Source organism: Zonotrichia leucophrys, chromosome 9 (genome assembly GCF_028769735.1).
Source record: "Zonotrichia leucophrys gambelii isolate GWCS_2022_RI chromosome 9, RI_Zleu_2.0, whole genome shotgun sequence".
Lineage (NCBI taxonomy): Eukaryota > Metazoa > Chordata > Aves > Passeriformes > Passerellidae > Zonotrichia > Zonotrichia leucophrys.
In genome coordinates, this window is record NC_088179.1 from 6,902,940 (window position 1) to 6,926,752 (window position 23,813).

General features: G+C 52.3%; 3 protein-coding genes and 5 non-coding genes across 8 annotated transcripts; 1 reads left to right on the top strand and 7 right to left on the bottom strand.

The window, feature by feature from the left end:
- Window positions 1-62: 62 nt before the first annotated feature.
- On the bottom strand, window positions 63-144 carry TRNAS-AGA (transfer RNA serine (anticodon AGA)). The gene has a single exon. It is a non-coding gene; the product is annotated as a tRNA-Ser (tRNA).
- Window positions 145-2,120: 1,976 nt separating this feature from the next.
- On the bottom strand, window positions 2,121-2,438 carry LOC135451833 (feather keratin Cos1-1/Cos1-3/Cos2-1-like). The gene has a single exon (XM_064721381.1). It carries the CDS (start codon window positions 2,436-2,438, stop codon window positions 2,121-2,123), a length of 318 nt encoding a protein of 105 aa, XP_064577451.1.
- A 4,389-nt stretch (window positions 2,439-6,827) lies between these two features.
- Window positions 6,828-7,127, top strand: LOC135451834 (feather keratin Cos1-1/Cos1-3/Cos2-1-like). The gene has a single exon (XM_064721382.1). It carries the CDS (start codon window positions 6,828-6,830, stop codon window positions 7,125-7,127), a length of 300 nt encoding a protein of 99 aa, XP_064577452.1.
- A 655-nt stretch (window positions 7,128-7,782) lies between these two features.
- On the bottom strand, window positions 7,783-7,854 carry TRNAQ-CUG (transfer RNA glutamine (anticodon CUG)). The gene has a single exon. It is a non-coding gene; the product is annotated as a tRNA-Gln (tRNA).
- A 1,400-nt stretch (window positions 7,855-9,254) lies between these two features.
- TRNAM-CAU (transfer RNA methionine (anticodon CAU)) lies at window positions 9,255-9,326 on the bottom strand. Its single transcript has one exon. It is a non-coding gene; the product is annotated as a tRNA-Met (tRNA).
- A 778-nt stretch (window positions 9,327-10,104) lies between these two features.
- On the bottom strand, window positions 10,105-10,186 carry TRNAS-AGA (transfer RNA serine (anticodon AGA)). Its single transcript has one exon. It is a non-coding gene; the product is annotated as a tRNA-Ser (tRNA).
- Window positions 10,187-12,177: 1,991 nt separating this feature from the next.
- Window positions 12,178-12,495, bottom strand: LOC135451835 (feather keratin Cos1-1/Cos1-3/Cos2-1-like). Its single transcript, XM_064721383.1, has one exon. The coding sequence runs from the start codon at window positions 12,493-12,495 to the stop codon at window positions 12,178-12,180; it is 318 nt and encodes a 105-aa protein (XP_064577453.1).
- Window positions 12,496-17,749: 5,254 nt separating this feature from the next.
- On the bottom strand, window positions 17,750-17,821 carry TRNAQ-CUG (transfer RNA glutamine (anticodon CUG)). The gene has a single exon. It is a non-coding gene; the product is annotated as a tRNA-Gln (tRNA).
- Window positions 17,822-23,813: the final 5,992 nt, after the last annotated feature.

The following is a 23,813-nucleotide window of genomic DNA, read 5'->3' on the forward strand; positions in this document are numbered from 1 at the left end:
CCACCTGTGGGTGCTGCCTCTGCCCCTGGTCAGGTGCCCGCAGCCCAAAAGGGGCGCGTGCCCGTAGTTGGCAGGATTCGAACCTGCGCGGGGAAACCCCAATGGATTTCTAGTCCATCGCCTTCACCACTCGGCCACAACTACCTGCTCCAGCCCTGCCCTGCTCATCACCTGCCCTGGGCCAACACACCCACACCCACGCACTGCTGCACAAGGCTCCTCTCAACAAACACTGCTGCACGTGCCTGACAAATCACTCCCAAGCCAGCAGCAAAAAACACTTTGCATATTAAACAAATATCAACAACAAACTGCCTGGGCAACATTCACTCTCCTACTTACAGGAAACTTAAGGCGCAACAACATAAAACAACCAACGACAAAACCAAACAAAATCCATGTAATCAAACCAGAAATCAACCAACAACTATCGAAAACAGGGTGTTGTGTGTGTTTCTGTATCTATGTGTATGAATATCTGTGTGTGTGTGTTGCAAAAGACAGTGAGGGCAAGGATTATAAGGAACACAGCCTAAAAGATTGACAGCACTCAAACTTAACAGTATTTTAACTTAACTTATACCTGAAACCCAACTAATATAATGCCCTTTAAATTTGACAGAGGAAAAGCACTTCATACCATTTGACCTCACTCACAACTTCAAAGTTATACTTAGCAACTTAGCAAAAACAACACTAAGCACCATTTAGGTCAGTCTATATCTGGAACTTAACCTTCCTGACAGGCCGAACTTCCTTAGATCTCCAAGGTACTTAGACATCCAAGGAAGCAGTATTTCTCCCAGATTTGCTATAGCAAATACATGCAGATGTGCATGCACACAGACATGAAGAGTCGGTACAAGCAACGTACCTGTGAAAAACTCCCCTCAGGGGTCAGTGAAACACTCACTTTGGATGCCTTTGCATCTCCCCAAGGGGGAAGGGTCAGGCCTCAAGGAGTGAGGGTATCAGCCCCGGACTCGTCCTTCTTGGGCAATCCTCCAAGTACAGCAACCCTGAGAGTTCACTGGCTGTGAGAGCCGTCCCACTCAGGGCCATTGCTGGTCACAGCCTGCTGCGGGCCAGGAGAGCTCAAATGCTCTCATTTTGGGCCACTCTTCATAGGGTTGTTAGAGCGTGGGCTTTAGTCAGATCAGGGTTTCATCCTGGCCACAGTTTGTGTTGGCACTTTCTTTGAAAGTTTGAAACACAAATGTTGTGGCATTCAGGAAAGAAAAATATTTTCCAAGACTGCTCATTTTCAAGGGGAATTTTCAATAGTTGCATTTACACACCTAAATACAGAGTGTGTGACTGTGTGTGTGTGTCTGTGTGTCGGTGTGAGAGAGAATAGATAATGGAATGAATGTTGTCACTGTGAATTTGAAATTAAGTCCTTGCTGTGACTGTTGGTCAAGTGACAAAAAATTTTGCATCCTTCTAATTTCGTATCCATATACTTTCCATACTGTACAATTCTCAATATACAGTCTTCCTATAAAACATTAAATATGTCAAATTAATATTCCATTTCTGCTACATCCATTTAGTCAGTAACAGAGTGAACTTTCTTGTAAAATTCTGTTGAAGCCGCACTGCCGACATCCAGGCATGAAAAGCAGAGCTTTTCTCCTTTCCTGCCCATAATCCCATATTCACCCCATTGATACATCCCAACATCACAGATGGAAGAGAGAGGACTGATTTTGATATGCTTTTGTGAAGAAGCTTTGACAGGAATGCCTTGTCACGCAAATTATCTGAAATAATTCTCACAAGAAACACATTGGAAACGGGCCCTGCGAGGCTGTGATCCCCAGGTTCCAGGCTCAAGCTTAGTGACTGAGGTTTGGTGCTCTGGTGTAATTTTTGGGAGTTCTTAGTGCAGCTGCTGATAAGCTCAGGACAGCAGCCAGTGCTCACTATGGCAGGACAGGTGGTAGGTGAGGGAGGAGGAGAACAAAGGACCACGACTCTCCAGCAATGCTGCACAAAGGCTTTAATGAGAAGGAGCAAAAGCGGCGGCACAGAACAGAGACCAAGGAAGACGTGTGGGGGGCCAGGGAGGGCAAGAGATGGGCCCGTCTGCCAAGGAGAACGGGGATGATGCGCCGGCCTCAGCAGATCTGACCGCAGCGGGAGAAAGGCAGGCACAGGCCTGAGCCCCCCAGGCCAAGGGAGCCCCCAGAAGAGATGGGAACCCCCGCGGTGCTGAGGGAGCTGCCCACAGCAGCTGACAGAGAGGATCCCACGGCCGTGCTCTGAGGGAAGGAGCTGAGGATGGGGCCCGGCAGGGTCACCACCACCGGCGAAGGCTCGATGTACACCGTGGAGTCAGCGCAGCGGACATTGCAGGGCTCAGTGCAGCTGCTGGCAAGGGGCGTTGGGCCACAGGGGCCGCAGGGCCGTGGGGGACAGGGTCTGCAGCAAGACATCTCTCGGTGCGGGAGGCAAAGCTGCAACACAGAGCAGGGAGCACCACCCAGCCTCAGCATCACTTTGTCTCTCCGTCCCTCAACTCTCGCCAGGGACACATTTGGTCTCCAACACACACTCTGTGCCTACAGCTCCCACCACCCTCCTGCTGCCCTGCGAGTGGCACGGCATGGGAAGGCCGCCCCACTCCAGCAAGAGGAGCCAGCACAGTGGCTTTAAGGGCCCTGTGGAAAGACTGGTCACAGCCCATCTCCAGAGCACACATGGCCGGGTCAGACAAGGTCCCGGCGTGCTCTGGCACATTTTGTTACACCAGGGCAGGTGCAAATTCTGCTGGACACATCCCCCTGAGGCTGAGCCCCATTGATCCCCTTCTGCTGGAACAAAGCCCCCTGTTCCCAGCTGGCCCTAGCCCCAGCATGGAAAGGCTGACGGCCCTCCAACACTTCTGTGCCAGGGCCCAGCTGAGGCAGCCCAAGGATCAAGCCGGGCAGCCTCCATGAGAGCAGCTCAGCCCACAGGGAGGGATGGAGCGGGCTCAGGCTTACCTGGTTCCTCGAGGAAAGGGAGGCCAGAGACCAGGATGCAGAGCCTGCAGCAGAGCAGCCTTTTATGCTGGGTCCCAGAGCCCTGTGGGGCCACAAACATTCCTTGTTTGTGAAACATCCAAACTCCTGGGAGTGGCCACTTGCCAGGCCTCGCTGCTGATCAGGTCCCTGTCTCTTTCATCTCAGGCATTTTTTACCAGTTTCACAGCACCAATATTGGAAATTATTAATGTGTGTCCCAGCTTCCCAAGGCTACGTGACATGGAGGTCCCCAGCCTGTTTATAGGGTGAATTTATATGTAATTGCATAGTGTCTATAAGTTTCTGTCACTTGTTTTTCTGGATGGTTAATTGTGCTCCAGTTACAGTTAAATTCAGCCATGAAGTGACTCCTCAGCTCATCTCTCAGGAACTTTCAGCGCAGACACTCAGGCTCATCCTGAGAGTCATTTCTTCCATGTGTTATCACAGATATACAGAAGACTGAGGGTCAGGTGAGGCACAAAATCAACACTGCAGAATCAAATAGTGGGGAAGAGACCCAACTGTGCAGGGTGGGGGCAAAGCTCATGGGCAAGGGAAGTCCATGTTCACCTGAAAGGATGTCCCCTGCAGGCCTGAGTGACAGCCCTGGGGAACTTGCTTGCAGTCACAGGCTGTGCCACGGCCTGGTTTTGTGATCAAAGAGATGCTGTGTCCTTCCCTGAGACAGACCCACAGCCACACTGACCTGCTTTACTCAGCGTGCTCATCCCAGGGACAGAGACTTGGCTGGTGCCTTTGGGGAAAGGGCTGAGGGCAGGGAGCCCATGGCTGTTGTTTTCTGGCTCTGGGATGTGGTTTCCCATTCCATGCATTTTACATTTCAAAGGGACATGGGATCAGTCTCCCAGAGCAGCAGATCAGGTGTCATCGTGATGTGGAAGAGCTGGGAAAATCCCTGAGCTCCAGGCAAACCTGAGTCACCCAGTGTGGACTTCAGTGGACTGGGTGCTGCAGACTCAGGCGCTCAAGGGATAACAGAGCTCACACCCTCAATGTTCTGCTGCCATGAAGGATATTTCCCCACCTTGTATTCTCAGTCATGGATCACCTGGTGCTTGTCTGCAATCTCCTGCATTTGCTGTCTCCCGTGGCAGGGCCTTTTGGGGGCACCTCAAGGACTGTAATGACTCAGAGTACCCCACACCAACCCCAGCAGGTCTGTGTGGAGCTCTGGAGTTCTTGTGCTCCTGTCAACTGCTCTGGGCAGATCACACTGCCCCAGTTCCTCAGCAGGCTCTGGGCCTTGTCCTCCTGACTTCTAAGCACAGACATAGCTTACAAAAGGTGTCACAACCCCTTGTACAGCTCTCCCAGGCCTGTCCCTTGTCCTCCCGCAGGGAACTCTGGCATTTCCTTTCTTGCCTCTTCTGATTTCTGCCTCTTGCCCTGTGACAGTGCAGCTCTCAGGAGAGTTTGGTTCCATTCTCTCCAGAACTGCCAGGGGTAGTGGAGGCAGCAGCTCTTGTCCCCCTCCACCCCTGGCTCATCAGTGCAGACAGCCCCAGTGTCATCTCCTGCTGGTCCTCCCCATCGAGGCCCTGGGAGGTTCAGCTGTAGGAGCCCTTTCCATCTCCTGGTGGCCTCCTGGGGGTGCAGGGCATCCCTGGAAGTGCTGCTCATGGGACAGGCACCTGTCTGACAGTGGCAGTGTTCAGAGGACAATGGGACAAGGCCCACAGCTTCTGGGGCAGCTGGGAAGTTTGTTCTTCTCAGAGAGGAAGCAAAGAACTGCCACAGGTCTCTCCCACTCTCCATTATCCTGGGTTGCCCTGCATCCCCTGGGCCCGCGAGCAGTCACCTAATGGCAATGCCTTGTGGAAGGCTGCAGCAGCACAGGATTACATGGATATACAAAATGGTTTGGGATCAGATGTAAAAGGTCTGGCAATGCCCCTGACAAAGGCAAAATATTTCATAGGAAAGAGGCCACGAGCTGTATCCCTGGAATTCCTGAGTCCAGGGCACTGTGTGCACTCATTTCCACTTCAGCATGATTCAGGTTTGCCTGAAGCTCATGGATTTTCCCAACTCTTTCACAGCTCAATGATTCCCACAGGCTCTGGGAGACTGATCCAATATCCCTTTGAAGTGTGATATTAGGTGAATGGGCAAATGATGCCTGCCCCAGGAAAAGGAGCCATGAGCTTTGGGCTCCCTGCCCTCAGCCTCTGCCCCAAAGCTGCCATCCAGATCCTGACCTCAGGGCTGGACACACTGAGCAAAGTGGGTCAGTGTGTGTTTGGGGAAAATGGGTCAATTTGTCTTTCAGGGAGAGATGCAGTCATGCCTTTGATCACCTTCCTACGTGTGGAATTCCTTGTTTTCTGGAGGATTCCAACTTCCCAAGCTGAGGCCAGAGCTCTGGTTGTCAAATGCCAAGGTCAGGGCAATCTCAAACCTGGACACAGCCTAGTAGGCCTTGAGTGGAATGAGAGCAGCCCTGTGGAGGGGGACCTGCAGGTTCTGGTGGCTGAAATACTGAACATGAACCTGCACTGCCAGCGAGCAGCCCAGTGCAAAAATCCAATCTTATTCTGGGCTGCATCCAGAGCCGTGTGGGCAGCAGGTTGAGGGTGAGGATTGTCCTGCTCTACTCGGATCTCCTGACACCGTACCTGGGGTACTGCCTGCAGCCCTAGGACCCACAGCCTAAGAAACACACGGGCTTGTTGCTGTGGGACCAGAGGAGCCAGAACAGCACCAGGCAGCTGGAGCGTCAGCCCGTGAGAACAGGCTGAGAAGACTGGGGCTGCATAGCAAAGAGAGGAGAGGGCTTCTAGGAGACATTCAGTTAAGAAAGGGAAGGATACCTGCCTGGAGTGTGGGGGGATGGGTCATGGGCTACCAGTTCAAAATAGAAAGCAGAGGTATATTTAGTTAGATATTGGAAAGGAAGCTTTTCCCCTAAGAGGACTGCTATACTGGAACAGTTTGTCCAGAGAAATTTATGAAGCCATTTGAGGGGGCTCGAGGTAGATCATTTTTAGGTCCATTCCATCCCAAAGTGATTCTAAGAGTCATCAAAGGATTTTGGGTTCTACAAAGAGGAAGAAAAATGCCTGAGATGAAAGAGGCAGGGACCTGATCAGCAGCGAGGCCTGGCAAGTGGCCACTCCCAGGAGTTTGGATGTTTCACTAACAAGGAATGTTTGTGGCCCCACAGGGCTCTGGGACCCAGCATAAAAGGCTGCTCTGCTGCAGGCTCTGCATCCTGGTCTCTGGCCTCCCTTTCCTCGAGGAACCAGGTAAGCCTGAGCCCGCTCCATCGCTCCCTGTGGGCTGAGCTGCTCTCATGGAGGCTGCCCGGCTTGATCCTTGGGCTGCCTCAGCTGGGCCCTGGCACAGAAGTGTTGGAGGGCCGTCAGCCTTTCCATGCTGGGGGCTGGGGCCAGCTGGGAAGAGGGGGCTTTGTTCCAGCAGAAGGGGATCAATGGGGCTCAGCCTCAGGGGGATGTGTCCAGCAGAATTTGCACCTGCCCTGGTGTAACAAAATGTGCCAGAGCACGCCGGGACCTTATCTGACCCGGCCATGTGTGCTCTGGAGATGGGCTGTGACCAGTCTTTCCACAGGGCCCTTAAAGCCACTGTGCTGGCTCCTATTGCTGGAGTGGGGCGGCCTTCCCGTGCCGTGCCACTCGCAGGGCAGCAGGAGGGTGGTGGGAGCTGTAGGCACAGAGTGTGTGTTGGAGACCAAATGTGTCCCTGGCGAGAGTTGAGGGACAGAGAGACAGAGTGATGCTGAGGCTGGGTGGTGCTCCCTGCTCTGTGTTGCAGCTTTGCCTCCCGCACCGAGAGATGTCTTGCTGCAGACCCTGTCCCCCACGGCCCTGCGGCCCCTGTGGCCCAACGCCCCTTGCCAGCAGCTGCACTGAGCCCTGCAATGCCCGCTGCGCTGACTCCACGGTGTACATCGAGCCTTCGCCGGTGGTGGTGACCCTGCCGGGCCCCATCCTCACCTCCTTCCCTCAGAGCACGGCCGTGGGATCCTCTCTGTCAGCTGCTGTGGGCAGCTCCCTCAGCACCGCGGGGGTTCCCATCTCTTCTGGGGGCTCAGGCCTGTGCCTGCCTTTCTCCCGCTGCGGTCAGATCTGCTGAGGCCGGCGCATCATCCCCGTTCTCCTTGGCAGACGGGCCCATCTCTTGCCCTCCCTGGCCCCCCACACGTCTTCCTTGGTCTCTGTTCTGTGCCACCGCTTTTGCTCCTTCTCATTAAAGCCTTTGTGCAGCATTGCTGGAGAGTCGTGGTCCTTTGTTCTCCTCCTCCCTCACCTTCCCCCTGCTCTGCCAGGGAGATCTTTCCCTCTGCCATGGTAACAAATGGAAGCCCAATGATTGGGCACTGCCCAGTGCTGGTGGAGCTCCTTGAATGGATTGCAGAGCAATAGAAAGCAATTGGCACGGAAAAGAGGAAAAGGAGCCACAGAGGAAAGGATCAAGAAAGGAGCAGGGGACAGGGGTTGGGCCTACCATTAATGGCACACAGAATGCCCTGTTGTTCCTGTGGAAATGATCCAACCTGGAAACATCTGCCCAGAGCGTGTATCCCTGTCTCCAGTTTTGGATGCCTCCAAGACAGGAGGCAGAGGTCCCAAAGCAGAGTCCTGTGCCTGCCCCATTGGGAGTGGGTGTTGTGCAGCTCAGGTGCTGTGTGCTGGATGAGAGAAGAGTGCAGAAGTGCAGCAGCAGCAGAGGAGAGGGCTGAGAGTGTGTGCATGCTGAGGGCAAGCATGCTGAGGCAACCAAAAGGCTCAGGTCCCACTGAGATTTGAACTCAGATCACTGGATTCAGAGTCCAGAGTGCTCACCATTACACCATAGGACCTCCTGCCCAGCTCACCTGGGGCCCCTGTGCTCAGCCTGCCTCAGCCTTATGGCCCCACACAAGGCTGCCTGCCTCTCCACTGCTCTGCACATCTCACACCACCTGCAGCCTTCCTGCACGCCCCACACACACTCTCCCATCACACCAACCTTCAGGCCAACAGCACCACAGCTCCCTCCAAGCCTGACATGGCCTCTCGTACACGTGCCACGCTTCAAAGCACCCAACATCTTCTCTTTCCCAAATGGCAACAAGCCCTTTCTCACTCAGGCACACTTACCTGCCCAAGTTACATTCACGCACCACAAGCCCCCTTGCCTTCTCTCCTCCAGACCAAGCCACTCCAGCTCCTTAAGGACTATGGAGAGGGAAACTTTGCGCCATCTCTACAGAAGCTCAGCAAAGACCCTCTGCTGATCTCAGCAAAGGGGCTGGAGCAGCAAGGACAAAGGAGAGCTGACACACCAAGGGCAGAGCAATGACTGACCTCCAGCTCCTGTGAGGGAAAAGGTCACTCACTGACTATGCTGCACAGCAAGGAGGGCAGAACCCTCTCTGGAAACTATTCCCACCCGCAACGAACTAGACTGCGAGGCATCCCAGGAGGACACAAGTCCAAATGCCTGCTCAAAGCACGGCTGGAGAAAAAGCAAGGTCAAGGCCACTCAGTGTCTCAGCCCCATTGCAACCCCAGCCTCATGCCCAGGTGTGGAGAAGCACAAAGTTCTCCCACTTGGCTGCAGAGTCTCACCACTCTCTGGGAGTCTCTGCAGGATTCACGGCAGCTCCTGCATTTGGCTTTTGCCAAGGCCGACCTGGCTGAAAGGCAACACGTGCCTGTTGTCATTATATTGCAACGCTTTCATGTTGTTGTCTCTTCATTGTAAGAGTTTCATACCTTTTTGATGTTTCTCATACCAACTGCAGCTCCTGTAAGCGCTGAATCTTCTTTCTTCTCACAGGAGCTAACTGACTCTAGTTTGCTCTCAGCTAACTAATCCACTCTTTTATATCACTCTTCTTTATATTGGCTAGAGCTGTGGCCTGTTAAAGTCAGGCCTGCTGGTAATCTTCAATAATTAGGCCAGCTGCAACTCCTTAGGGTAAGATTACTTTCTACGCTACATTTATTTTCTTATATTCTATCCCCCTACATGTGCCTGCTGGGCTGGGAGGTGCCCGGAATCCTGGGCAGGATCCCAGGCTGAGGGGAGCAGGAGCAGCGGCTCAACTGCTCTGAGGAAGAACAATTGCAGAGGGAAGTGGTCGCGCTCTTTGGGAGCAGGAGAGGCCGGGCCATGTAGAGGGAAGAGGAAGGCTGTGGCCAGCATCGGCCAGAAAGCTGGAGCCGAGCAGCGTCAAAGCTGTTGGGCAAGGCAGGCTGAGTGCAAAAAGTGCCTTAGCAGAGGATGGTTTCGATCCATCGACCTCTGGGTTATGGGCCCAGCACGCTCCCGCTGCGCCACTCTGCTCCTCCTCATGCCTGCCTGCCATCACCCTCAGTGCAGCCTCATGCTGCCCGCCACTGCTGCCCCTCACTGCTGCCCTTCCTCTCTCATCTGCCTCCCCCACCCTCTGAATACACACCCTGACCATTCACCTCCCTTCAGCCTGCTCTATGCACCTCCAGTGCCTGCCCTTGCCCTTCTCACACACCTCCCGCACACACCCCTGCACACTCACTGCCCCTTCCACACCCACCCTGACCCTGCACCTGCTCAACCCACCCTGCACACAGCCTGCAGCCTGGCCATCCATCAGCCCACCTGAAACCCACCAACATCCTCACACCTGCAGCCCTCACCACAAATACACCTGTGCTCCCAGCACGCTGCACCACTGCTCCTGCCCAACACTTCAGATCTCTGATGGCCAATGACTGACATGGGTTGCCTTTTCGACCCATGCGAAATTAATTGCCAGCAAAAAGAACTCTCGTCTTCTGGTTCTGCAAATTCTGCCTTTCCAGCTCAATGCTGCTCATGGTTGCTCTGATGCAAAAGCTCTGAGTTCTGGCCACTTTGTGCCAAGCAGGATTTCAAGCTGAGGATCCTTGCATTTAACACTTGGTGCCACTGGGAGGGGATGAAATGCTCAGTGTTCCAGTCTGCATTTCCCCTGTCCTTCTCCATTGTTGGGGCTGCAAGTGCAGGAGCCCTGGGGCAGGTGCAGCTGCTGTCCATGGCACCCACCTGTGGGTGCTGCCTCTGCCCCTGGTCAGGTGCCCGCAGCCCAAAAGGGGCGCGTGCCCGTAGTTGGCAGGATTCGAACCTGCGCGGGGAAACCCCAATGGATTTCTAGTCCATCGCCTTCACCACTCGGCCACAACTACCTGCTCCAGCCCTGCCCTGCTCATCACCTGCCCTGGGCCAACACACCCACACCCACGCACTGCTGCACAAGGCTCCTCTCAACAAACACTGCTGCACGTGCCTGACAAATCACTCCCAAGCCAGCAGCAAAAAACACTTTGCATATTAAACAAATATCAACAACAAACTGCCTGGGCAACATTCACTCTCCTACTTACAAGAAACTTAAGGCACAACAAGATAAAAGAACCAACAACAAAACCAAACAAAATCCATGTAATCAAAACAGAAATCAACCAACAACTATCGAAAACAGGGTGTTGTGTGTGTTTCTGTATCTATGTATATGAATATCTGTGTGTGTGTGTGTGACAAAAGACAGTGAGGACAAGGATATTAAGGAACACAGCCTAAAAGATAGACAGCACTCATATTTAACAGTATTTTAACTCAACTTATACCTATAACCCAACTAATATAATGCCCTTTAAATTTGACAGAGTAAAAGCACTTCATAGCATTTAACTTCACTTACAACTTCAAAGTTATACTTAGCAACTTAGCAAAAACAACACTAAGCACCATTTAGGTAAGTCTATATCTGGAACTTAACCTCCCTGACAGGCCGAACTTCCTTAGATCTCCAAGGTACTTAGACATCCAAGGAAGCAGTATTTCTCCCAGATTTGCTATAGCAAATACATGCAGATGTGCATGCACACAGACATGAAGAGTCGGTACAAGCAACGTACCTGTGAAAAACTCCCCTCAGGGGTCAGTGAAACACTCACTTTGGATGCCTTTGCATCTCCCCAAGGGGGAAGGGTCAGGCCTCAAGGAGTGAGGGTATCAGCCCCGGACTCGTCCTTCTTGGGCAATCCTCCAAGTACAGCAACCCTGAGAGTTCACTGGCTGTGAGAGCCGTCCCACTCAGGGCCATTGCTGGTCACAGCCTGCTGCGGGCCAGGAGAGCTCAAATGCTCTCATTTTGGGCCACTCTTCATAGGGTTGTTAGAGAGTGGGCTTTAGTCAGATCAGGGTTTCATCCTGGCCACAGTTTGTGTTGGCATTTTCTTTGAAAGTGTGAAACACAAATGTTGTGACATTCAGGAAAGAAAAATATTTTCCAAGACTGGTCATTTTAAAGGGGAATTTTCAATAGTTGCATTTACACACCTAAATACAAAGTGGACGACTGTGTGTGTGTCTGTGTGTGTGTCTCTGTGTGCGTGTGAGAGAGAGAATAGATAATGGAATGAATGTTCTCACTGTGAATTTGAAATTAAGTCCATGCTGTGACTGTAGGCAAAGTGACAAAAGCTTTTGTATCCTTCTCATTTTGTATCCATATACTTTCCATACTGTACACTTCTCAATGCACACCCTCCATATAAAACCCTAAATATTTCAAATCAATATTCTATTTCTGCTACATCCATTCAGTCAGTAACAGAGTGAAACTTCCTGTCAAATTCTGTTGAAGCTGTACTGCTGATACCCAGGCATGAAAAGAAGAGCTTTCCTCCTTTCCAGCCCACAATGCTGTACTCACACCATTGACACAACCACACATCACTAATGGAAGAGACAAGACTGATTTTGCTGTGCTTTTGTGAAGAAGCTTTGACAGGAATGACATGTCCCTCAAAATATCTGAAATAATTCTCACAAGGAACAAATTAGCGCAGGGCGCTGCAGGGCTGTGATCTCAGGGTTCCAGACTCAAGCACAGTGACCAATGAGGTTTGGTGCTCTGGTGTAATTTCTGGCAGTTCTTAGTGCAGCTGCTGCTAAGCTCAGGACAGCAGCCTGAGCAGGGCAGGTGGTAGGTGAGGGAGGAGGAGAACAAAGGACCACGACTCTCCAGCAATGCTGCACAAAGGCTTTAATGAGAAGGAGCAAAAGCGGTGGCACATAACAGAGACCAAAGAAAGACGTGTGGGGGACCAGGGAGGGCAAGAGATGGGCCCGTCTGCCAAGGAGAACGGGGATGATGCATGATCTGATGGCCTCAGCAGATCTGACCGCAGCGGGAGAAAGGCAGGCACAGGCCTGAGCCCCCCAGGCCAAGGGAGCCCCCAGAAGAGATGGGAACCCCCGCGGTGCTGAGGGAGCTGCCCACAGCAGCTGACAGAGAGGATCCCACGGCCGTGCTCTGAGGGAAGGAGCTGAGGATGGGGCCCGGCAGGGTCACCACCACCGGCGAAGGCTCGATGTACACCGTGGAGTCAGCGCAGCGGACATTGCAGGGCTCAGTGCAGCTGCTGGCAAGGGGCGTTGGGCCACAGGGGCCGCAGGGCCGTGGGGGACAGGGTCTGCAGCAAGACATCTCTCGGTGCGGGAGGCAAAGCTGCAACACAGAGCAGGGAGCACCACCCAGCCTCAGCATCACTCTGTCTCTCTGTCCCTCAGCTCTCGCCAGGGACACATTTGGTCTCCAACACACACTCTGTGCCTACAGCTCCCACCACCCTCCTGCTGCCCTGCGAGTGGCACGGCACGGGAAGGCCGCCCCACTTCAGCAAGAGGAGCCAGCACAGTGGCTTTAAGGGCCCTGTGGAAAGACTGGTCACAGCCCATCTCCAGAGCACACATGGCCGTGTCAGATAAGGCCCCGGCTTGCACTGGCACATTTTGTTACACCAGGGCAGGTGCAAATTCTGCTGGACACATCCCCCTGAGGCTGAGCCCCATTGATCCCCTAGTGCTGGAACAAAGCCCCCTCTTCCCAGCTGGCCCCAGCCCCCAGCATGGAAAGGCTGACGGCCCTCCAACACTTCTGTGCCAGGGCCCAGCTGAGGCAGCCCAAGGATCAAGCCGGGCAGCCTCCATGAGAGCAGCTCAGCCCACAGGGAGCGATGGAGCGGGCTCAGGCTTACCTGGTTCCTCGAGGAAAGGAAGGCCAGAGACCAGGATGCAGAGCCTGCAGCAGAGCAGCCTTTTATGCTGGGTCCCAGAGCCCTGTGGGGCCACAAACATTCCTTGTTTGTGAAACATCCAAACTCCTGGGAGTGGCCACTTGCCAGGCCTCGCTGCTGATCAGGTCCCTGACTCTTTCATCTCAGGCATTTTTCACCAGTTTCACAGCACCAATATTGGAAATTATTAATGTGTGTCCCAGCTTCCCAAGGCTATGTGACTTGGGGGTCCCCAACCTGTTTATAGGGTGAATTTATATGTAATTTCATAGTGTCTATAAGTTTCTGTCACTTGTTCTACTGGATGGTTAATTGTGCTCCAGTTACAGTTAAATTCAGCCATGAAGTGACTCCTCAGCTCATCTCTCAGGAACTTTCAGCGCAGACACTCAGGCTCATCTTGAGAGTCATTTCTTCCATGTGTTATCACAGATATACAGAAGACTGAGGGTCAGGTGAGGCAAAAAATCAACACTGCAGAATCAAATAGTGGGGAAGAGACCCAACTGTGCAGGGTGGGGGCAAAGCTCATGGGCAAGGGAAGTCCATATTCACCTGAAAGGATGTCCCCTGCAGGCCTGAGTGACAGTCCTGGGGAACTTGCTTGCAGTCACAGGCTGTGCCACGGCCTGGTTTTGTGATCAAAGAGATGCTGTGTCCTTCCCTGAGACAGACCCACAGCCACACTGACCTGCTTTACTCAGCGTGCTCATCCCAGGGACAGAGACCTGGCTGGTGCCTTTGGGGAAAGGGCTGAGGGCAGGGAGCCCATGGCTGTTGTTTTCTGGCTCTGGGATGGGGTTTCCCATTCCATGCATTTTACATTTCAAAGGGACACGGGATCAGTCTCCCAGAGCAGCAGAGCAGGTGTCATCGCGATGTGGAAGAGCTGGGAAAATCCCTGAGCTCCAGGCAAACCTGAGTCACCCAGTGTGGACTTCAGTGGACTGGGTGCTGCAGACTCAGGCGCTCAAGGGATAACAGAGCTCACACCCTCAATGTTCTGCTGCCATGAAGGATATTTCCCCACCTTGTATTCCCAGTCATGGATCACCTGGTGCTTGTCTGCAATCTCCTGCATTTGCTGTCTCCCCTGGCAGGGTCTTTTGGGGGCACCTCAAGGACTGTAATGACTCAGAGTACCCCACACCAACCCCAGCAGGTCTGTGTGGAGCTCTGGAGCTCTTGTGCTCCTGTCAACTGCTCTGGGCAGATCACACTGCCCCAGTTGCTCAGCAGGCTCTGGGCCTTGTCCTGCTGACATCTAAGCACAGACACAGCTTAGAAAAGAGGACACTACACCTTGTACAGCTCTCCCAGGCCTGTCCCTTGTCCTCCCGCAGGGAACTCTGGCATTTCCTTTCTTGCCTCTTCTGATTTCTGCCTCTTGCCCTGTGACAGTGCAGCTCTCAGGAGAGTTTGGTTCCATTCTCTCCAGAACTGCCAGGACATGGTGGAGGCAGCAGCCCCTTGTCCCCCTCCACCCCTGGCTCATCAGTGCAGGCAGCCCCAGTGTCATCTCCTGCTGGTCCTCCCCATCGAGGCCCTGGGAGGTTCATCTGTAGGAGCCCTTTCCATCTCCTGGTGGCCTCCTGGGGGTGCAGGGCATCCCTGGAAGTGCTGCTCATGGGACAGGCACCTGTCTGACAGTGGCAGTGTTCAGAGGACAATGGGACAAGGCCCACAGCTTCTGGGGCAGCCCTGGGCCCGCGAGCAGTCACCTAATGGCAATGCCTTGTGGAAGGCTGCAGCTGCAGCAGCACAGGATTACATGGACATCCAAGGTGATCTCAGACTGGTCTTAAAACGTCTGGGATTGCCCCTGACAAAGGTAAAATATTTCATAGGAAAGAGGCCATGTGCTGTGGTATCCCTGGAATGCCTGAGTCCAGGGCACTGTGTGCACTCATTTCCACTTCAGCATGATTCAGGTTTGCCTGAAGCTCATGGATTTTCCCAACTCTTCCACAGCTCAATGATTCCCACAGGTTCTCGGAGACTGATCCAATATCCCTTTGAAGTGTGATATTAGGTGAATGGGCAAATGATGCCTGCCCCAGGAAAAGGAGCCATGAGCTTTGGGCTCCCTGCCCTCAGCCTCTGCCCCAAAGCTGCCATCCAGATCCTGACCTCAGGGCTGGACACACTGAGCAAAGTGGGTCAGTGTGGGTTTGGGGAAAATGGGTCAATTTGTCTTTCAGGGAGAGATGCAGTCATGCCTTTGATCACCTTCCTACGTGTGGAATTCCTTGTTTTCTGGAGGATCCCAACTTGCCAAGCTGAGGCCAGAGCTCTGGTTGTCAAATGCCAAGGTCAGGGCAATCCCAAACCTGGACACAGCCTAGTAGGCCTTGAGTGGAATGAGAGCAGCCCTGTGGAGGGGGACCTGCAGGTTCTGGTAGTTGAAATACTGAACATGAACTTGCACTGCCAGCGAGCAGCCCAGTGCAAAAATCCAATCTTATTCTGGGCTGCATCCAGAGCCGCGTGGGCAGCAGGTTGAGGGTGGGGATTGTCCTGCTCTACTCGGCTCTCCTGACACCGTACCTGAGGTACTGCCTGCAGCCCTAGGACCCACAGCCTAAGAAACACACGGGCTTGCTGCTGTGGGTGCAGAGGAGCCACAAAGAGCACCAGGCAGCTGGAGCCATTAGCCCGTGAGAACAGGCTGAGAGGATTTGGGTTGCACAGCAAGGAGAGGAGAGGGCTTCTAGGAGACATTCAGTTAAGAAAGGGAAGGATACCTGGCTGGAGTGTGTAGGGATGGGTCAAGGTCTACCAGTTCAAATCTAAAAGCAGGTGCATTTCGAATAGATATTGGGAAGGAATCTTTTCCTTGGAGAGGCACAATAACTTGGAATACATTGTCCAGAGATATTTTAAAAGCCATTTTAGAGGAGTCGAGGTAGATGATTTTTAGGTCCATTCCATCCCAAAGTGATTCTAAGAGTCATCAAAGGATTTTGGGTTCTACAAAGAGGAAGAAAAATGCCTGAGATGAAAGAGTCAGGGACCTGATCAGCAGCGAGGCCTGGCAAGTGGCCACTCCCAGGAGTTTGGATGTTTCACAAACAAGGAATGTTTGTGGCCCCACAGGGCTCTGGGACCCAGCATAAAAGGCTGCTCTGCTGCAGGCTCTGCATCCTGGTCTCTGGCCTCCCTTTCCTCGAGGAACCAGGTAAGCCTGAGCCCGCTCCATCGCTCCCTGTGGGCTGAGCTGCTCTCATGGAGGCTGCCCGGCTTGATCCTTGGCTGCCTCAGCTGGGCTGTGGCACAGAAGTGTTGGAGGGCCGTCAGCCTTTCCATGCTGGGGGCTGGGGCCAGCTGGGAAGAGGGGGCTTTGTTCCAGCAGAAGGGGATCAATGGGGCTCAGCCTCAGGGGGATGTGTCCAGCAGAATTTGCACCTGCCCTGGTGTAACAAAATGTGCCAGAGCACGCCGGGGCCTTGTCTGACCCAGCCATGTGTGCTCTGGAGATGGGCTGTGACCAGTCTTTCCACAGGGCCCTTAAAGCCACTGTGCTGGCTCCTCTTGCTGAAGTGGGGCGGCCTTCCCGTGCCGTGCCACTCGCAGGGCAGCAGGAGGGTGGTGGGAGCTGTAGGCACAGAGTGTGTGTTGGAGACCAAATGTGTCCCTGGCAAGAGCTGAGGGACAGAGAGACAGAGTGATGCTGAGGCTGGGTGGTGCTCCCTGCTCTGTGTTGCAGCTTTGCCTCCCGCACCGAGAGATGTCTTGCTGCAGACCCTGTCCCCCACGGCCCTGCGGCCCCTGTGGCCCAACGCCCCTTGCCAGCAGCTGCACTGAGCCCTGCAATGCCCGCTGCGCTGACTCCACGGTGTACATCGAGCCTTCGCCGGTGGTGGTGACCCTGCCGGGCCCCATCCTCACCTCCTTCCCTCAGAGCACGGCCGTGGGATCCTCTCTGTCAGCTGCTGTGGGCAGCTCCCTCAGCACTGCGGGGGTTCCCATCTCTTCTGGGGGCTCAGGCCTGTGCCTGCCTTTCTCCCGCTGCGGTCAGATCTGCTGAGGCCGGCGCATCATCCCCGTTCTCCTTGGCAGATGGGCCCATCTCTTGCCCTCCCTGGCCCCCCACACGTCTTCCTTGGTCTCTGTTCTGTGCCGCCGCTTTTGCTCCTTCTCATTAAAGCCTTTGTGCAGCAGTGCTGGAGAGTCATGGTCCTTTGTTCTCCTCCTCCCTCACCTACCACCTGCTCTGCCAGGGAGATCCTTCCCTCTGCCATGGAAACAAATGGAAGCCCAATGATGGGGCACTGCCCAGTGCTGGTGGAGCTCCTTGAATGGATTGCAGAGCAATAGAAAGCAATTGGCACGGAAAAGAGGAAAAGGAGCCACAGAGGATAGGAGAAAAAAAGAGGTGTGGAATGGAGTGGGCCTAGAAGTAATGGCACACAGAGTGCCCTGCTGTTCCTGTGGAAATGGTCCAACCTGGAAACATCTGCCCAGAGCTTGTAGCCCACTCTCCAGTTTTGGATGCGTCCGAGACAGGAGGTAGTGTTCCCAGAGCAGAGTCGAGTGCCAGCCCCATTGGGAGTGGGTGTTGTGCAGCTCAGGTGCTGTGTGCTGGATGAGAGAAGAGTGCAGAAGTGCAGCAGCAGCAGAGGAGAGGGCTGAGAGTGTGTGCATGCTGAGGCAACCAAAAGGCTCAGGTCCCACTGAGATTTGAACTCAGATCACTGGATTCAGAGTCCAGAGTGCTCACCATTACACCATAGGACCTCCTGCCCAGCTCACCTGGGGCCCCTGTGCTCAGCCTGCCTCAGCCTTATGGCCCCACACAAGGCTGCCTGCCTCTCCACTGCTCTGCACATCTCACACCACCTGCAGCCTTCCTGCACACCCCACACACACTCTCCCATCACATCAACCTTCAGGCCAACAGCACCACAGCTCCCTCCAAGCCTGATATGGCCTCTCTTATATGTGCCATGCAAAATATTCTCTTTCCCAATTTGCAAGAAGCCCCTTTTGTCTCTCAGGCCACGAGGGTTGCGGTTTTGTAGTGAAAACAATGCCAGTGCTGGCAGCCCAGCAGAATATTTGTAATTTCAAGGCAAGAGGATGTGTCACGGGGTGATGCCATGGGCTGGGAGCAGGGTGGGGTTGGGATGGGGCAGAGGTCAGGGGACCAATGGGATGGCAGCCATGAAATGTCCCTGTCAACTGTTGAGACGAGTGGGCTGCTGGCACCCCTCAGCAAAGTGGATTGCAGCATTTTTGGGGCACATCTGGGCACAGCACCAGTGGGACAGCTGGGGTAGGCAGCACACAAAGAGGTCTGGCAGGGCATCAGAGCAGCATGGGGGTTGCCATCAGGTGATTGAGTGGGGCCTGGCTTTCTGGCAAGTTTGGAGGGGCTCAGGTTCCTGGCTGAGATTAACTGTGCCTTTGGACTTCTAAGGAGTGCAAGAAAGAAGATGGCCCCGAGAAGTGACTTTCAAATTCTGACTTCTTTCGGGTGGCAGGGGTTTGCTGCAGAGATTGCTCCACCCAACCTTCCTCTTACTCCAGATGTGTTCATGGGATGGCAGTGACTGTACCAAAGGGGCACCCAGAAATTGGACATTTCTGGGTCAGTTCTAGACATAAATGTGAAGGGCAAACTGTCTGGCACTGGGGTAGCATGGGGTATCCTTGGTTTCAGGAAAGGGGAAGAGGAAAGGTCAGCAAATGCTTTTTGCCCTGGCTCATGTCTCAGTCCAAACTACAGCTGGAAATGCTTTCCTTTAGCCAAGGACTGCCACCTTGAGAGAATGTGATGAAAGATGTACAGCTGAGAAGGAAAGTGTGCATCACTAGTGTGTTTCATCTAGTGTATAGACTGCAAAGGGACTATAAGGCTAGTGCTGGCTTTTTCTTCTCAGAATTTTTCTTTGGGAGTACCTGCTGGATATTTTGAAGGGCTTTGGGATCTGCAAGTAGTTCAGTGGGTACGAGTTACATGTTGAGCAGTTGATGGCACAGAAAACCTAAAAGAAAGGGGCTTTTGCTTTTTCTTTTGCAGCCTATTAACTGCATCACCAACAATGAAGTGCTTCTTCTTCCTTCCCTGCTACATGCAGGATCACATTCTGTCAGTCTCCAAGAGCCAGGATGTACAGCAGGGGTCTTCCATGAACTGCTCTCACACGAATGGGGCTGGGCCAGAAAAGAGCAAGGCGTTCTCCTGGGCACTGTCAGCGTTCACGAACGCAACCACACGATGGTGGTGTTGACTCACAGAAGGACATGCAGGAGCCCAACTTGAAACCACCCCAAGCCCAGAGCCAGGCTGGAAATGTCCCTGCTCTCAAATCAGCGGGGTCAGGACAAAAAGATTCTGCTGATCTTCCTGTTTCAAGAGCAAACCCCTCTTTGCACCACACTCAAACAGCAGCATGAACTCCTTTGCCCTAACAAAGCTTTTGACTCTCACAGAGTCCGGCCACAAACCTGAAAAACATCTGGCAAAAATAGAGTTCAGGAAAGTGACAGCTGAGAAAACTCTTTCTGCCTGCAACTTCACCGGCACCCATTGAGTGACCAGCACAGACCCTGCTATTGGCACTGTCCTCGTCAGCACTGAGTACCATCCTGAGCCTGCAGCCTCACAGTCAGCATCCAAACAGAACAGCACCAGGGAAGAACCCCATTAGTACATTTTTGGAGCTGGGAGGCTCCATGCCTGGAAATGTTGCCAGCACTGCTATTTGGGTGTTTTTGGTCTTGGCCAAAACTGGGCATTACATTTCTTCCCAGGGCAAGGTGATTTTCCCTTGGTTGTAGGGATTATACACTGAGCGTCTAAGGGTTGTCGTTTTGTCCTGAATGGAAGAGCAGGGGAATGGGGATGCTCCCAGCTGTCACAGACATGTCCAGTTCCAGTGAGGGATGTAGTGCCCAGTTTGTGGTATGCACCGTGAGATGATCTTTCCTGTTGTTTATTACTTACAGTCTGTTGGGAATTCTGGTCTTGATTTGGCAAGAGCCAAGTAGCTTGGAGGTTTCTTCTGTTAGAAATCCATGCAGATTCTTTTGCCTGGCTGTCCCAAGGGGAAGGAACAGCTTTGGAGTTGTTGAAGCCACAGGCTGTGGATGCATCTCCTGAAAACCAGTCTACAATTGTTTGTCTGACTCTGTCCCTACCCATGGCTTCCAGGGACCCTCCTGGTGTTCTGGATATTCCCAGGAGAGGATATTACAACACCTGCTTTTAAACCAAGAATTTCAAATGCAGTAAGTCATTCACATTCCATGTGAGCTGTCCCAGTGGTGGGATGTGAGAGGGAACACCCCACACTGCTCTTTGACATAATCCATAATGATTTATGACATAATCCATAATGATTTGATAGATGTAGGAATGATTTTTTTTTTAATGTTTGGTGCTCCCCTTTTTCTCCCTGAAATAATTTTAAAATTATTCCTTTAACAAGACATCTAAATTTGAGAAATTGAATTTGAGAGGAAATGATGCAAAATAAATGCAGGAAGACACCATAGAATCATCATGGAATCGCAGAAGGGTTTGGGTGTGAAGGGACCTTAAGAGAATCCCCTTATTCCATCTCCTGCCATTCCATCCACCAGTTGAGGTTGCTCCAAGCCCTGTCCAAGTGCAGTCTTGGACACTTTCAAGGATGGGGCAGACACTATTTCCCTGGGTTTCTGGGCACAAGTGGAAATTTCCAGCATAGAACTAAGATATCTCCTTTGCTCTGTTTGGCTTCAGCATGGCTTTGGGAAGCAGAGGATGTGGAAATAGGAGCTTTGCCAGCTGCCTTGGGGGAGTCACTGATATCCCAAAAACCAGCAAAGCAAACATTTATGGTTTAATCTCCCACCAAAAGAAGAGGCCAAGCCAGGAGTGGGAACAGACCACAGAGCAGGGATGGTGCCCAGGAGAGGGGTGACCACCGTGAAGGTCCCACCACTCAGTCACTGAATGAATCACTGAAAAACAGGGATTGAAGCTTTCTGAAATGTGCCCATACCTGCCTGCATCCAAATTCAACCCCAAATCAACGTTTTTGTGTACAGCTGGGATGAGACCACAGCTGATGTTACTTCCCTGGGAGTAGCAGAGAGTCTGCAGCCATGAAGGGCCAAGCTGTATTTAAAACACACTGAGGTACAAAAGAGCTGGAGTAATTCCCTACCAGGTAACTTGACTTGGAAGCAGCATTCCAAACTTCTATCCACATTTATTTTATCTCCTGGATGCGGATCCCTAAAGAAGAAGGGGGTGAAATCTTCTTAACAAAAGAAGAGCAAAATTCACTAGTGACAGAAGCCTTAAAATTAAAATATGAAAAATTGAAGTACGAATGGAGGTGCCTTTAGGACACTTCCTGTTCCTTAGTATCTATGGGATTTAAATTAAGGCCCGAGTATCCAAATCCTGGTGCTCTGCAAGTGTTGTACAGCCAGGGAGGGAGACAAGAGCCTGGAATCTCTCCCCAGAAACTGTCTGCTGGTTTGTTTGATCAGGCATAGGAATAACTGTGTAATCCCTAGGCCTGTACTTAGGGAGAAAGGTTTATGTGTCTCCTGTGGGTTGGTTCAACATATTTTCAAAATGATGGAAACCGTTTTTATTGAAATGCCAGAGGTGCCAAATGCTTTCCCTAGCCAGAGCTCAGGAGTGGTTGATGCCCATTTTCCCAATCTCTCCAGGCAGCAGTACTGGAGCACTTGCACCCAAGCACACCCAGGGTGCCAAGTGCCAGCAGGAGGCAGATCCAGGGATTGGACAGAGGGAGTTTGCCCTGCTCCTGGGATGCTGGCATGGAACAGCCACAGGTGCCCCAGCCCCTGCTGGGCACTGCAGCTCCTGGTGTGTGCTCCTGTGCCAGGCCCTGCCCACGCTCCGCGCGCAGTGGGTTGGGTTTTATTTTTTATTTCTTCAATTATGTTCAGGTTGACCTTGTCATCAAGAGTCAAGAGTTTCCATTGTCACCAAATTCCTTCCCAAGGGTTCCAAGTGACCAGCTAAGCCCAGGTCACAGAGTACCCTAATTTGGAATATTTTTCATTGGTGTAGGCAGGGAATTGTTTTTGAGAAAACCCAAAGCTAAAGGATATGGGGTCTGAGGGAAGGAGAAGGCTTCTGTATCAAATTAAAAACACATTGTGAAAAATAAATCCATGGAACAGCTAATTTCCAATCCTGCACTGGCTTTTTTAAAATAAAAATATTTTACTTCACCATATCCATGGTGGGATTCCAGAGAACAGGAAGGGTATGGTCCTCTGGATATGTTCCCAAGGAACCACACTGACCCAATATGTGACCCCAGCCCAGAGGGAGATCTCTTAATCAACATCTCTGGCTGGTCTTGGTATGTCCTGATGCTGACACACAACAGGTTCCTCTGCCCAATGCATTGGGAAGTATCCCCAAGATGCCACAAAGAAAGGAACATCTTACAGATACAGAGTCTTGGGATTCAGGGGATAAAAAAGGAGTTTTCAGTCTTCTACATCTCCCTCTTTGCCAGCTTCAGGCTCAGGGAGACAGGAAGAGTCATAGATTTTACAGATACTGGTCTCACTTCAGCCTTCCTGCAGGTACAGTCTGACAGGGAGTGGGAAGAAAACAGCTCAGGATGGATAGCCTTCTTCCAGAAAATCATCGTAATCCACAAACTGTTAAGTAGAGCTGTGAGAACTTCCCAAAATGTTAATTCCTCTGCGGACTAGGAGCTCAGAGTGGCACTAAATTGAAGTACAGGCTGAATCTGCCATGGACAGACTTTGGAAACCTGAGAAGTAAAAGCTACTTGGCCAATTCCATAAAATATTCCAAAACTAGGCTCCTGAAATATGACCATCTCTACTCTCACCTGGTGATGGAAGGATGAACTATGGTCTTTCCTCTGATGGGTTTTTTTGGGATCTGCAGTGAACTGCAACAGAAAACAACCAAAATCCAGTTATTTCCCACAACTGGAACAGAAAAGTGGGGAAAAAGGACACAGGTGTACTTCTCCCACTCCTTGGGATCAAGACCCTCCAAACCAACCTAAGAAGAGACGGAATGGCAAAGCCCTGGGGACCAAATTGCTGGGATTTATAAGAAAACTGATGAGTTTTATGTTGGCAATAAAGCCCAGTTATGTTTGTCTCATCAGCCAGGTGCAGCAGCATCTCAGGGAGCCTGGCCAGGTGCATGTGCCTGGCAGAGAGCTGCCCCCTTTCAAAGGAACCCATCAGGTGCAGGGCTGTGGCACTGGCCATGATCCCCTGGGAAAGGGCAGGGACAGGCTCAGCAGCATTCCCAGGCTTGGCCAACGCCTCCACAGCCTCACCTGACAGTCAGCATCACCAGGACTGTTAATGCCCTGCCTCAACCCGCTCCCATTGCTCACAAGAACACCCAGCAAACCCCAGGACATCTCCAATGGCCAGGGGAAGCCCCACCCTGTGCCTGAACTCCTTCACTCCATTACAGAAATTCAGTGAGCTCCTAGCATGTCTCTGCATGACAGCAGAGGAGGTGTACACCTACACAGCCGCTCTGTGCAAACAGCAGAGGACTTAAATTCTCAGAACTCATTCTCTTTGGTTTCTTTGAACAGGAAAACCACAAAAGGGAAAGGTCTTGATTAAATATATGACATCTGCTCTTTTTAGTTAGCTTCTCTGTAAGATGGGATGGTGTGAACATACACACCTTTACTGCAGGATAGATACAGGATTAAAATTTACAAAGATAGTATCTTTAATGTGA

What these genes read in the sequence shown, in the direction of transcription:
- LOC135451833 (XM_064721381.1), bottom strand. Translation starts at nt 2,438, where the DNA reads ATGTCTTGCTGCAGACCCTGTCCCCCACGGCCCTGCGGCCCCTGTGGC.
- LOC135451834 (XM_064721382.1), top strand. Translation starts at nt 6,828, where the DNA reads ATGTCTTGCTGCAGACCCTGTCCCCCACGGCCCTGCGGCCCCTGTGGC.
- LOC135451835 (XM_064721383.1), bottom strand. Translation starts at nt 12,495, where the DNA reads ATGTCTTGCTGCAGACCCTGTCCCCCACGGCCCTGCGGCCCCTGTGGC.